Here is a 12,686-nt window from a genome sequence, read left to right as displayed (position 1 = left end):
AACTTTTGGTTCATCTTTGTTTTTGTTGACTTTGTTTACCGTGTAGTGCGAGTTGTTGATAGAAGGAAGGCCATTGCGCTGTATTTGCTATTACGAAGACTACGGAAAAGACGCAGACTTTGGGTTCACCCCATGAACCGACGAAGGAGAGAATATGGTGCATATTACCATCTTGTCGCCGAACTCCGTCTTGACCGTGACCGGCACCTAAACTACTTCAGGATGAATGCAGAGCATTCTTTCCCTGATTGGAGGCCAACTAACAAGGCAAACAACAAACTACAGGCAGTCCATTGAACCCAAGCAGCGACTTGCAGTTACACTGAGGTAAATATTAGCCCATTGTATGTATTTTCAAATATTAATGAATATTTATTTTGTTTCAATAAGTTAAATATATGTTAAAATATGTATTGCACTAGTTCTATGCTTCAAATAAATAACTTTGACTTGGGTACATCAACTAAAAAAGGTTTATTAAGTATAGTGAACCAATATCTCAACAAAGTCATGCATAAAATTATTATGAACATGCATGCTTAACAATATGGTTACATAAACAATACAAAAAATAATACTTCAAAACACTTACATTGAAACTGCTAAACTATTTACAACATATGGTTAGATTAAGTAAATAAAAAATACTTTTGGAATGTTAAACTGTAGTACTACAGTCGATGGTAAATTATGGAATGTTGTTCAGGCATGGTGGACATTGGCGGAGGTGTGACATGGTGGGGGTGATGGGTTTGTTCCTCATGGTAGGTTGGTGTGGGGTGAATAGGCGGAAATCCAGATGATTGTGGGTGCTGGCTTCCTCTGCTAGGGAACACTGTGTGTGCTGCTGTCGCTTGTTGCCTCTGAACCTCATCTTCTAACTCCAGGTCAGCCAGGTAGGTCATTATATGTATTTGTGCCCTGGAACGGTTTCTGGGAAGCAACCGATTCAGTTTTGGAATTAAACTGAGGGCAAAATAATACATTTCATCCTCCTGTGTGGGGACATTTGGTGGTACAGGAGTAGTGGGTTGTGTTATTATGTCCAATAACTGTTGCTCCGTTGTATTTGGGGAAACTGTTCTTCTCCGCTTCTGTCTGTATTGTTGACTGTCAGTAATCAGTGTTTGAACCCTAGGATGAAGGGTGGGAGTAGGGGTGTCAGCTCTGTGAGCTGTTATTTGTGGTGTGGAGGTGCTAGGCAGTGGTGTGGGGGTAGCCGATCTTTCGGCTAGCCTCTGTGTTGCAGGCCTCTGTATGGTAGGAAGGGGACTGAAAGGTGTAGTGAGTTCAGAAAACTCTGGCTCCACTTCCTCCTCAGCAACAGTCATGTCCAGAGGTTCCAGCTCACTCTGCAAAGTGTGTCTGGAACTGCAATTAAATTAATTAATATATGATATAAATATATGGCCCCAACACATAAGTATTGTTGTACATTACACACATGTGTGTGTGTGTATATATATATATATATATATATATATACACACACACACACACACATATGTGTGTGTATATATTATATATATATTATATACACACACATATGTGTATGTGTGTGTGTATATTATATATATATTATATATATATATATATATATATATATATATATATATATATATATATATATATATTTTATATATATATATATATATATATATATATATATATATATATATTTTATATATATATATATATATATATATATATAAAATATACTCATGCTCAGTGAAAGACTATTTAGTACTGATTGTCTATAAAAGAAAATAAGACACTAAATAGCAAGGTAAAACATAAGGTCAACAACAATGCCATACTAACCTTCTAGGCTGCATGTACGGCAACAGAAATGACATTACTTCCATTCCCTGACTGTGGCACCTGCAGAACCACTGGGCACAATTTTTTTTGTTTCTTGTTTCTGACAAAAGCATCTCTCAACAACTTCCATCTTCGCTTGCATTCACTCACTGTAAAATACATGAAAAATATGTATTACATATGTAAATGTATCCATATATATATATATAGGGTGTATGTAGTTTTGAGAACATATATTGTGCAAAACTGTAAGTATACAACATAATTTTGCAGATAAATAAAATGTAAGTACACTAGCTGCAGAGACTTAAGTAGGTCTAATGTTTATTATGGTTTGGAGCTTATGAAACCCCAAATTTAAAATTAGAATATTGTCTAACTGATGTCTTTTCAGTTACAAAGAAACACAACAACGATTCTTAAAATCGAGATTATGTGCTACACCACTAAGATATATTGGAATGGGAATAATACGCGCGCGCTGGTATTCAGTGATATCATGTTTCGTTTTGAATTTGAGGTGGTAGAACGGATTAGTCGTGTGTTAACTTACCGAACTGTTACCCCACACACTCTGTATATAGTTTGCTGCTGCTCGTCTGACGGCTTAAACCCGAACCAAGTCCAAATAATGGATGTTGCACCGATCTTTTTCTCCAGCTTTCACTTTCAGCCGTGTTTACTTAAGATGACGACGAATATGCTTTGCAGCCGGGTTTACCTCGCGGCCGCGGGTAGATTGCGTCATCATGGCTTGTGTAGTATAGAGCCATCTCCCAACCCAACTTGGAGAATAGATTAACGGCGATATTTTTTTTTATCGCGCGATAAGAGTCTCGCGTTAACGCCGATAACGGCCCACCACTAATATATATATACACTCACCTAAAGGATTATTAGGAACACCATACTAATACTGTGTTTGACCCCCTTTCGCATTCAGAACTGCCTTAATTCTACGTGGCATTGATTCAACAAGGTGCTGAAAGCATTCTTTAGAAATGTTGGCCCATATTGATAGGATAGCATCTTGCAGTTGATGGAGATTTGTGGGATGCACATCCAGGGCACGAAGCTCCCGTTCCACCACATCCCAAAGATGCTCTATTGGGTTGAGATCTGGTGACTGTGGAGGCCATTTTAGTACAGTGAACTCATTGTCATGTTCAAGAAACCAATTTGAAATGATTCAAGCTTTGTGGCATGGTGCATTATCCTGCTGGAAGTAGCCATCAGAGGATGGGTACATGGTGGTCATAAAGGGATGGACATGGTCAGAAACAATGCTCAGGTAGGCCATGGCATTTAAACGATGCCCAATTGGCACTAAGGGGCCTAAAGTGTGCCAAGAAAACATCCCCCACACCATTACACCACCACCACCAGCCTGCACAGTGGTAACAAGGCATGATGGATCCATGTTCTCATTCTGTTTACGCCAAATTCTGACTCTACCATCTGACTCTACCGTCTCAACAGAAATCGAGACTCATCAGACCAGGCAACATTTTTCCAGTCTTCAACGGTCCAATTTTGGTGAGCTCGTGCAAATTGTAGCCTCTTTTTCCTATTTGTAGTGGAGATGAGTGGTACTCGGTGGGGTCTTCTGCTGTTGTAGCCCATCCGCCTCAAGGTTGTGCGTGTTGTGGCTTCACAAATGCTTTGCTGCATACCTCGGTTGTAACGAGTGGTTATTTCAGTCAAAGTTGCTCTTCTATCAGCTTGAATCAGTCGGCCCATTCTCCTCTGACCTCTAGCATCAACAAGGCATTTTCACCCACAGGACTGCCGCATACTGGATGTTTTTCCCTTTTCACACCATTCTTTGTAAACCCTAGAAATGGTTGTGCGTGAAAATCCCAGTAACTGAGCAGATTGTGAAAGATTGTGTACCGGCCCGTCTGGCACCAACAACCATGCAACGCTCAAAATTGTTTAAATCACCTTTCTTTCCCATTCTGACATTCAGTTTGGAGTTCAGGAGATTGTCTTGACCAGGACCACATCCCTAAATGCATTGAAGCAACTGCCATGTGATTGGTTGATTAGATAATTGCATTAATGAGAAATTGAACAGGTGTTCCTAATAATCCTTTAGGTGAGTGTATATATTATATATATATATATATACAGAAAAAACAACAAAAAAACAATGTTATATTTGTTTGTTTTCCACAGATTTCTGGGAACTGGAGAGAGCTTCACCAGCCAGGCCTTCCAGTACTGTCTAGGCATAAGCACCGTTGCTGAGTCTGTCCACATGACCTGTCGAGCAATTGAGCAGCAGATGATGGCATCACAGTTCCCTAGACCAACAGAGGACATGTGGAGAGCCATAGCGTCCACATTTTGGGAAAAATGGAACTTCCCAAACTGCCTGGGTGCTATTGATGGGAAACATGTTACCATTGTGTCACCTGCACATTCTGGTAGCTTGTTTTTTTTATTACAAGAGGAATTTTTCTATAGTTCTTCTAGCACTAGCAGATGCAGACTACAGGTTTACGTTTGTCCAGGTCGGAGACTTCGGCAGAACAAGCGATGGTGGAGTGTTTAGTAGTTCTGCTCTTGGAAGAGCCATGGAGGCCAAAGGTTTGTCTGTCCCTGCTGACTTCCCTTTACCAGGATCTGGTGTACAGGGCCCAATGCCATACACCATGGTGGGTGATGCTGCATTCCCACTAAAAACATATTTGATGAGACCTTTTCCAGGGAACAGAATCCCATGATGGAGACAAATGTTCAATTACAGACTGTCACGGGCAAGGATGGTGGTGGAATGTGCTTTTGGCATTCTGTCATCCAGGTGGAGGGTACTCCATACAAGGATTAATGTGAAGCCAGCCTGCATCCTTCACAACTACCTGACAAACCCATCAGAAAAACAGAGGTGGGTGGAAGAGGCAGAAGAAGGAGGGGAAGTCCTACCACCTGTTAGAAACATGGGTGGAAATAGGGGATGCAGAGAAGCTTACGATGTGCGTGAAAAGCTTTGCACATTTTTCTGCTCAATTGAGGGTAGAGTGTCCTGGCAAGACAACATGGTCTAGGGTTTAAGACAAAAAATTACACTGTAAAAATTCCTAACTTCCTGCTCAACTTGAAAACTGCAGATACTTGCATTTACATCTGCTTCTCTTATGTGTGCTTACTGTGTGCAAATTGTAAATAAATGCTTACATTTGTTGTTTCTTGGAGAAAGATTTTTCATTTAGATTGTTGAAATATCTGATACACATCTAATTTACAAACATTACCCATCATGAACATCTTAAAGATAATTCATAAATGTGTGCAATAACAAACAGCACAGTTTCTTGAAAATTCAACAAAATCATGTACACCATAGATGTCTATGCCTTCTGAATGTGTGCTATAATAACAAGCCTATTCTATTTGCCTTTCTATATTGAGTTAAGTTGTTTGGGCCAGGGAAAGGTTGTCAAAAACACTTTTAAATTTCTTACCATCGGCACCAAGAGCCACTGCAACTTCCTCCCATGCCTTTTCCTTTGCCTGTGTTTTATTCCTTAGCTTTTGGAAATTTGTAATTGTTGTTTTTTATAGTGTAGTCCTGCTATGCACTATGTACAGCACTTTGGATCAATTTTTATTGTGTTAAATGTGCTTTATAAATAAAGGTTGTTGTTGTTGTTGTTGTTGTTGTGAGTCTTTATAATGCATATTTCGTGGATCATAAATAATTAAACGTTTCTCAACCTCCACAATGAGACGAGTGTCGTCCATTATTAAATTTTCAGGTGCACTCGACCACGCCACCTGTGACACCATGTGCTTTTATAATTGTCAGCATGATATCAGCATGACATCCTTATGCCTATATATATATTAGGGATGGGCATTTTTCAAAAAATTACATTCGAATATTCGAGCTCACAGAAAACGAATATTCGAATATTCGTTTATTTACATAAGTTTATTGAGAAAGACGTTACTTCAAACAAACGTTAGTTTTGTTACCTATGAACATCTCTGGACAAGCCTATACGACTATATTAACAAGCTTATACATTTCATCCTTTGTATAATTGTTGAAAACATTAAACAATGTTTGCATACACAAAAACATAAGAAATACAACGCAGAGCGCACAAAAAAAATGACAATAAAGCAGGCTGCGGCAGCCACAATTATTGTACAGAACGTTTAGCTATACACTCAAGTCTGAATGTTATTGCGTTATTGTTTTACATGTTCTTGTTGAGGAAAACAAGCATATCAACATGCTCGGGTGACAGTCGGCATCTTAGTCTGTTAACAATAAGGCCGGCTGCAGAGAAAACGCGCTCCGCCGGCACAGATGTTGCAGGGACGCACAAATAACGGTGTGCTAAGCGGCCAAGTTTCTTGAAGCGCTTTGTGTTGTCTTGCCACCAATTCATAGGATCTTCATCTGGTGGAATACACGGTTCCATCAAGAACTGTTCCCACTCGTCTCGGCTTGACTCTCTGTAATCTTCGCCGAAGAACAGGCTCAGCCTTCTCCGATGACTGGGCACGGGCACTGACTCATCTCCGTCACTGGCGGGGACGCAGGCGGCGGCGGCGGCGGCGGCAACGGCTGCACCCGCACCCCTCACATCAAAAGAAATACTTTGATATTGTTCAAAAAGTTTTTCTCTTACGGCTTCTCTCATGTTTTCGTCGAGGAACCTGAGGTGTTTGTGCCGAGGATCTAGAGCGGAAGCGAGAAGAGGCGTTTTCCCTGCGTTCTGCAAGTTCGCAATGTTTATTCGTTGCTTGAGAGATGCTGCAACTGTGTTTTTGAACTCATTCACTTTCTGTGATTCTCCACCGCTCATCTGAAGGTGTCTGTAGATGCAGATTAAATAACAAATAACTGAATATGAAAACTGAATTGTCTTATTCAGTATTGATTATTTCTATTTAATTTGTAAGTAATTTAAATAAATGATTAAAACAGTTGACTGAATTTCTTTCATTTACGTTTTATTCGTTTTTATAATGTAAATATTTAAATGGAAAGAACCCGACAGAATAATTAAAAAGAGACCAGTAATCAAATTAACTAGAACCAAATGCTACATTTATTCGTTCATGTGAATTATACGAACCTGGATAGAAGGCTTTGCACAAGTGGATACACCATGGAGACAGACACGTAGTTTTCGCCACCCAGTGCTTCACTTGCTATTTTCAGGGAATGGAGAACAGGTAATATTTCCTCAATTGTCTGCCAGTGATCATCGATCAACTCAAGAGTCTTAGCATCCGCCAGCTTGGTTGTGGTCCTGTCAGAGAGGACAGCAGTGATCGCCCAGCGTTGTTCATGCAAACGTGCGAGCATATCAGCAGCCGAATTCCAGCGTGTTTTGCAGTATTGCACAAGTTTGTGCGAAGGCAATTCCAGCTGTCTTTGTTTCTGTTTTAGTGCATTTGAGGCAATCGTGCTATGATGGAAATGTCCAACAAGTTTACTACATGCACCAATAAGTCTATTCATGCTTGCAGCTTTAAATCCATCATTAATGGCCAGCTGAAGTGTGTGCGCGAAGCAAGGTAGAGATTCCCAGTCCACGTCTCTGTTTGCAGCTACTATATTGCTAGCATTGTCATGCACGCACGCGACCACTTTGCCGTCCAAGCCCCATTGCTCTACTGACGTTTTCAAATAATCCGCCAGGTTGGCAGCGGAGTGTCGCTCTTCCAATGCTCGGGTTTGCAGAACACAACTGTTCACCTTACTATCAGCAATAAAATGACACGTTATAGTGACATATGACTCTGTAGTTAATGCTGTCCAACTGTCAGTTGTAATGGCCACGAACTCTACTGTCCCTAAAGTAGTTTTGAGTTCGGAAACCATGCATTCATATTGAAGCTCAATTCTCGCGGTTATGGTTTTCCGTGAGGGAGTGTTGTAATCTGGTTCAAGAAACTGTAAGACTTCCTTAAATCCATCTCCTTCAACGAAACTTAAAGGAAGCATATCTCTTGCGATCATTTTTGCTATGAGATGAGTGGTCTTCTCGGCTCGCTCGGGGGTACATCTGGGCCTTACGTTACCTGCAGTCGTGAAAGCAGTGATGGGTAGCTGTCTGTCTTCGCTTGACTGGTCAATAATGACGTTTCGGTGTTTGGATTTCATATGGCTCCTCATTGTGCTGGTGCTGTTATGATAACTCAATTTAATTTGACAAAGTTTGCACACGACATGTTGGTCATTTTGATCAAAGTAATTCCAGACTCCACTCCGTTTAGACGACGCCATTCTTCACACGCTGTCATCAAATGCACAGGCGCCACAGCGCCACCCAATGGATTTAGTTATAACTGTGAGTTTTAGTTTGCGTGACCATGATTTAAGAGGCATTCATTTCATTTACGCCCATCAGAGCAACCGTTTGCGATATTCGAATAGTGTTTTTATTTTTCGAATAATTATTGCAGATCGAATATTCGAATATTCGAATATTCGTGCACATCCCTAATATATATATATATATATATATATATATATATATATCAAGTTATGTGTGTATATAGGCCTACATAAATACATTAAATTAATCTGTAACTTAAGCTAAACTGGCAGTATAAATTGTTGAAACTTTGTTTTTGTAGTTTGGGCAACAAGTTTGTTTTTGGACATTTGTTTTCTTTTTAAATTGCTGTTGGTCATTTGATTGACTGTTCAAAACACAATAGATATCATCAATGCGCTTTTTGGGTAAAACTTCGGTGTATTTTGGCCATGATCAATGCATTGTCACTTTAATTCAGCGTAAGCGGCACAGCAAAAATAGACCGGGCGCCGAAACTATCGCGGCACTGCTGCTCCTGCTCTGCTCCTGCTACGCGATGCCTCTGCGTGCGGTGTGAATGCTCTAATCTTTACCCCTCATTTACACTGAACACGGCTGCGGCGCATTACGACTGCGACACGGCTACCGGAGCTGATCGCGCCCATTCTAGTCAATGCTTGTGTTTACACCGGCCGCGACGCGGCGCGTTTCAGAAGCTTCCCAGAAGCAGCTCTCCGCGCCGCTTCGCTAAATATAGGCGCCTAGTCTATTTTTGACGGACGCGCGTCCAAGTCGCACCGGAAATACAAAATAAAAGTAAAAAAAAAACCTGTCAATTTCAAAATAAACACCCTGTGCAGACTCCCAAACGTATTGCACGTATATTGGCCAACTTACCCATGGTACTAGAAACCACAAAATCAGAAAAACACGTCGGACAGGCAATGGTAAATGAGGGGTTAGGCCGGTGACACACTGGCTGCGTGGCGTGTCCGTTTTTATTTCGGCTCCCATGTTAACAGGTTAGAGCTTGCACACTGCCTGCGTGACACGTGTAGCGCCTCCTTCAGGTCACCAGGACACCACGGCCTAATGGGCACCAAGGTAAGTCATACAAGAGGATACGTGGACCACTACTCTAGATTGGTAGGGAGCAGCAGTGAGAGATTAAATGAACAGACAGACAACAAAGGTAAGTTAGAATAATGTTGCAAGATTTAAATTAAAGGGAAAAAATAATGAATTAAATGAATTAAATTGTCTCTCTTTCAGGAAAGACAGAAATGGCAGAAAAGAAAAATGGTCAGTTGACTAACAATGAAACCACGGATTGTCAATAAATGCAAGAAAAATAAAACAATTAAATAAAATGGTTTCTGGGTTTTCTCTTTTTCCTTGTTAGAATTATTAGTTATTTATCCCCCTTTTAATATCTTTCTTTTTCTTATAGGAGTTAGCCTATTTATTTCCTTTTAATCTCTTTTTGAAATCTAATTTATTGCAAATTTTCTCTATTTTAACTCTTATTTCAATATTTTCTTTTTTACATATTTATCTTTTATTGTTATAGTTCCTTATTTGAACTAATTTTAGATTTTAGGTTTCTTAATCGAAATCCACAATGGGTTAGTTTCCCTTTTTTTTTCCAGTTCAACTCAGAAATAAAAAATAAAATAAAAATAACAATTAGGCTATGTTTCAATTATTTCACACAACAAATCCTTCTCTTTAAAGTAAAAAACAAAAAAAAACAAGCAATGAACAAACGATAAAGACCAATTCAACTGTCAATATATAAACTAGGGGTGGGCAAAAAAATCGATTCACATATGAATCGCGATTCAAACGTTACCGATTCAAAATCGATTCATAGAATTCCAAAAATCGATTCTTGTTTTTTTTTTTTTTTTTTTTTTTTTTATATACATTTTTTGGTATTGTCCTGAAATGAGTTTAGCTTGCCATTCCCATAGATGGCGCTGCATCGAATTCACACTTACGCCTGCACACTCTTGTCATAGCCAAAAGAAGAAGTGCAGCAGAAGCGAAGCGGAGCAGAAGGAAGGCTGGCTGGCTGGCTTTGTGGCGTGTCTGTTTTTATTTCGGCTCCCATGTTAACAGGTTAGAGCTTGCACACAGCCTGCGTGACACGCGTGTCTCAGGTGTGGCCCGAGTCGTGCGGAAAACGTGTGCATGCTAGAAATAGAACCGACGCCTATTTTTCTCGCGACACGCAAGCGTGTTGGAAGCGTTTCCAGGCAAAATAGAATGTTTATATGTCATTTTGACACGAATATTCATATTAATAAATGACATTTTGATGTTTGAAAGTCTAGGTTTTGACATAAATGCAGATATAATGTAGGCTTATTGTATTTTTTTTTAATCGATTTTCAAAAATTGCACCTGTCAATACAGAACGAAATATTCTGTAGCCTATTTTGCCGTCAATAGCCTACTCCTTAAACTACATTTAGCAGTATTGTTTGTTTAATCTGACTACAGCACTTTAAAGCTAAATGTAAAAAAAAAAAAAAAAAAAGTATTTAAGTTTTAATTTAAACTTGAATTAAATGTATTCGAAAGCTGGCCAAAGCTTGGCACTTTGCACTGTTTAGTTGCAAAAGTTTTTATGAAGACAAAGTAATATCAAACTTCATTTAATTTGTTATTTATTTTCTTTTAAATTGTATGTCTACTGCAATCACACAGGAAAAAGTCAACTACATTTACATACTGTGAATCGTTTTTTGAATCGAGAATCGTTTTTGAATCGAAAATCGATTTTGAATCGAATCTTGAGTCTAAAAATCGGTATCGAATCGAATCGTGAAATTTTCTGAATCGTGCACCCCTAATATAAACAGTTCAAATATCCATAAATTCAGTAGTGTTTTTTTCAAATACCAGTCTCTGAATTCAAAAGAGGGGAAAAATATCGTCCATACCCCAGTGAACGTTAAATTCAACAGTTCAGGCCTACCGTCATGGTGAAAGGGGAAAAACAACTGTCGATTGAGAAGAGAAGAGAAAAGAATTCGACGTCAGTTCACGCTGTCATCCTGCACAGTCCTTTTCCTCCGTCCGGGGAAAACGTAGCAGAAGGTCCGATGAAATCGTTCGATGGTTTCGTTTTAATCAGGATTCGCTGGGAGGCTCGCCATCTTGTTCCACTCAGTGATGAGCTCAGTCCGTGTCATCGCCGTGTCCACAATGAAAACACTCAAAAGTAACTCTAAATCACTTGTAACAGCAAAATATAGTTCAGTTCAAATAAAATAAATATATCTCTAGACGTTTTGTCTAGTTTTACGTCAAAATCACTGTTAATTTCTCTCAGAAATATCTCTGCCGATTTCTCTGTGCTTACATCTCATCTCTCCGCGTGCTCTGACGTCATCCCCGCATTCACGTTACTCTCTCCTGATAGGTCGTCAGTGAACTACACATCACCAGGCAACATAACATTCAAAATACAGCATACATTTTTCATATTCACAACTTTAAAATTCTGAACTCAGTTATTAATTTACTTTTCATTTAATTTACTTTTGATTACTTCTTTTAGTAACCACTCTGGCTTACAATTTATTTTTTCCTTTCTTAAATTTTTATTTGTAATCACTCTGGGTTACACACGCGCGCGCAGAAAACGCGTGCATGCTAGAAATAGAACCGACGCCTATTTTTCACGCGACACACAAGCGTGTTGGAAGCGTTTTCCAGGCAAAATAGAATAGGAAAAGATGTTTATATGCTCATTTTGACACGAATACATATAAATAAATGTCATTTTGATGTTTTAAAGTGTCTAGGATTTTACATAAATGCAAATATAAATGTAATTAAAAAAAATATTATCGATTTAAAAATACTGCACCTGTCAATACAAAACAAAATATTCCATAGCCTATTTTGCCGTCAACACCGCCGACGTTGTCTTTGCTACTATATATTTATGTTTAACATGAAGTATAGGCCTTCCACAACTCTCTCCCCATATGTCAAATATATCACTTATCATATGTCACCTAGCAGCAGCAGTGCCGCGTCAGACACGTTTCTGGTGTGCAAAGACATGGAAAATGCCACGCAGCCGCCACGCAGCTGACACGCAACAGAAACGCCCCGCTCATGCCACGCAGCCAGTGTGTTGCCAGCCTTACCCCTCATTTACACTGCACACGCCTGCGGTGCATTTGACTGCGACTACCAGTTCTCTTACGAGAGGTTCTCTCGTACTGCGTAATAGCTTACGCTACGGGAAAAACTCTTTTCCACGAGATACTGAAGCCAAAAAATTATCCTTAATTTGTAATGTTGTAAAACGCGTTGCGGCAGCGTGCAGACATGGGCGAGACGGCTTGTGCGCCCATTGGCTGCTCTGCGGCAACTGCACCAGCCTATCGAGTGAGACCGCTCATGACGTCAGATCCAATGAGGGCGCTTCGCGCCCGCTGCGTCACGTCCCGCCGAAATGGGCGGAGCCTTGAGCTATAAATACAGGCTCGGGAGGCTGGTCTAGCTGATTTTTCATCTCTTCAGTGAAGCTCACGCATCGCTGGATCCCGAGAGGAA

The 12,686-nt window shown here is 39.8% G+C and overlaps 1 protein-coding gene across 1 annotated transcript; it reads right to left on the bottom strand.

The window, feature by feature from the left end:
* Positions 1-455: 455 nt before the first annotated feature.
* On the bottom strand, positions 456-11,591 carry LOC309474423 (uncharacterized protein). The gene is made up of 3 exons (XM_082137004.1): positions 11,092-11,591; positions 1,822-1,970; positions 456-1,371 (listed from the first exon to the last, which is right to left on the bottom strand). Exons 2-3 carry the CDS (start codon positions 1,932-1,934, stop codon positions 672-674), a joined length of 813 nt encoding a protein of 270 aa, XP_081993130.1. The 5' UTR covers positions 1,935-1,970; positions 11,092-11,591; the 3' UTR covers positions 456-671.
* Positions 11,592-12,686: the final 1,095 nt, after the last annotated feature.

This window comes from Leuciscus leuciscus, assembly GCF_965113295.1.
Source record: "Leuciscus leuciscus genome assembly, chromosome: 14".
In the NCBI taxonomy this organism is placed as follows: Eukaryota; Metazoa; Chordata; class Actinopteri; order Cypriniformes; family Leuciscidae; genus Leuciscus; species Leuciscus leuciscus.
Note: the sequence above shows the minus strand (reverse complement) of the source record. Positions and strands in the feature narration are given on the sequence as shown.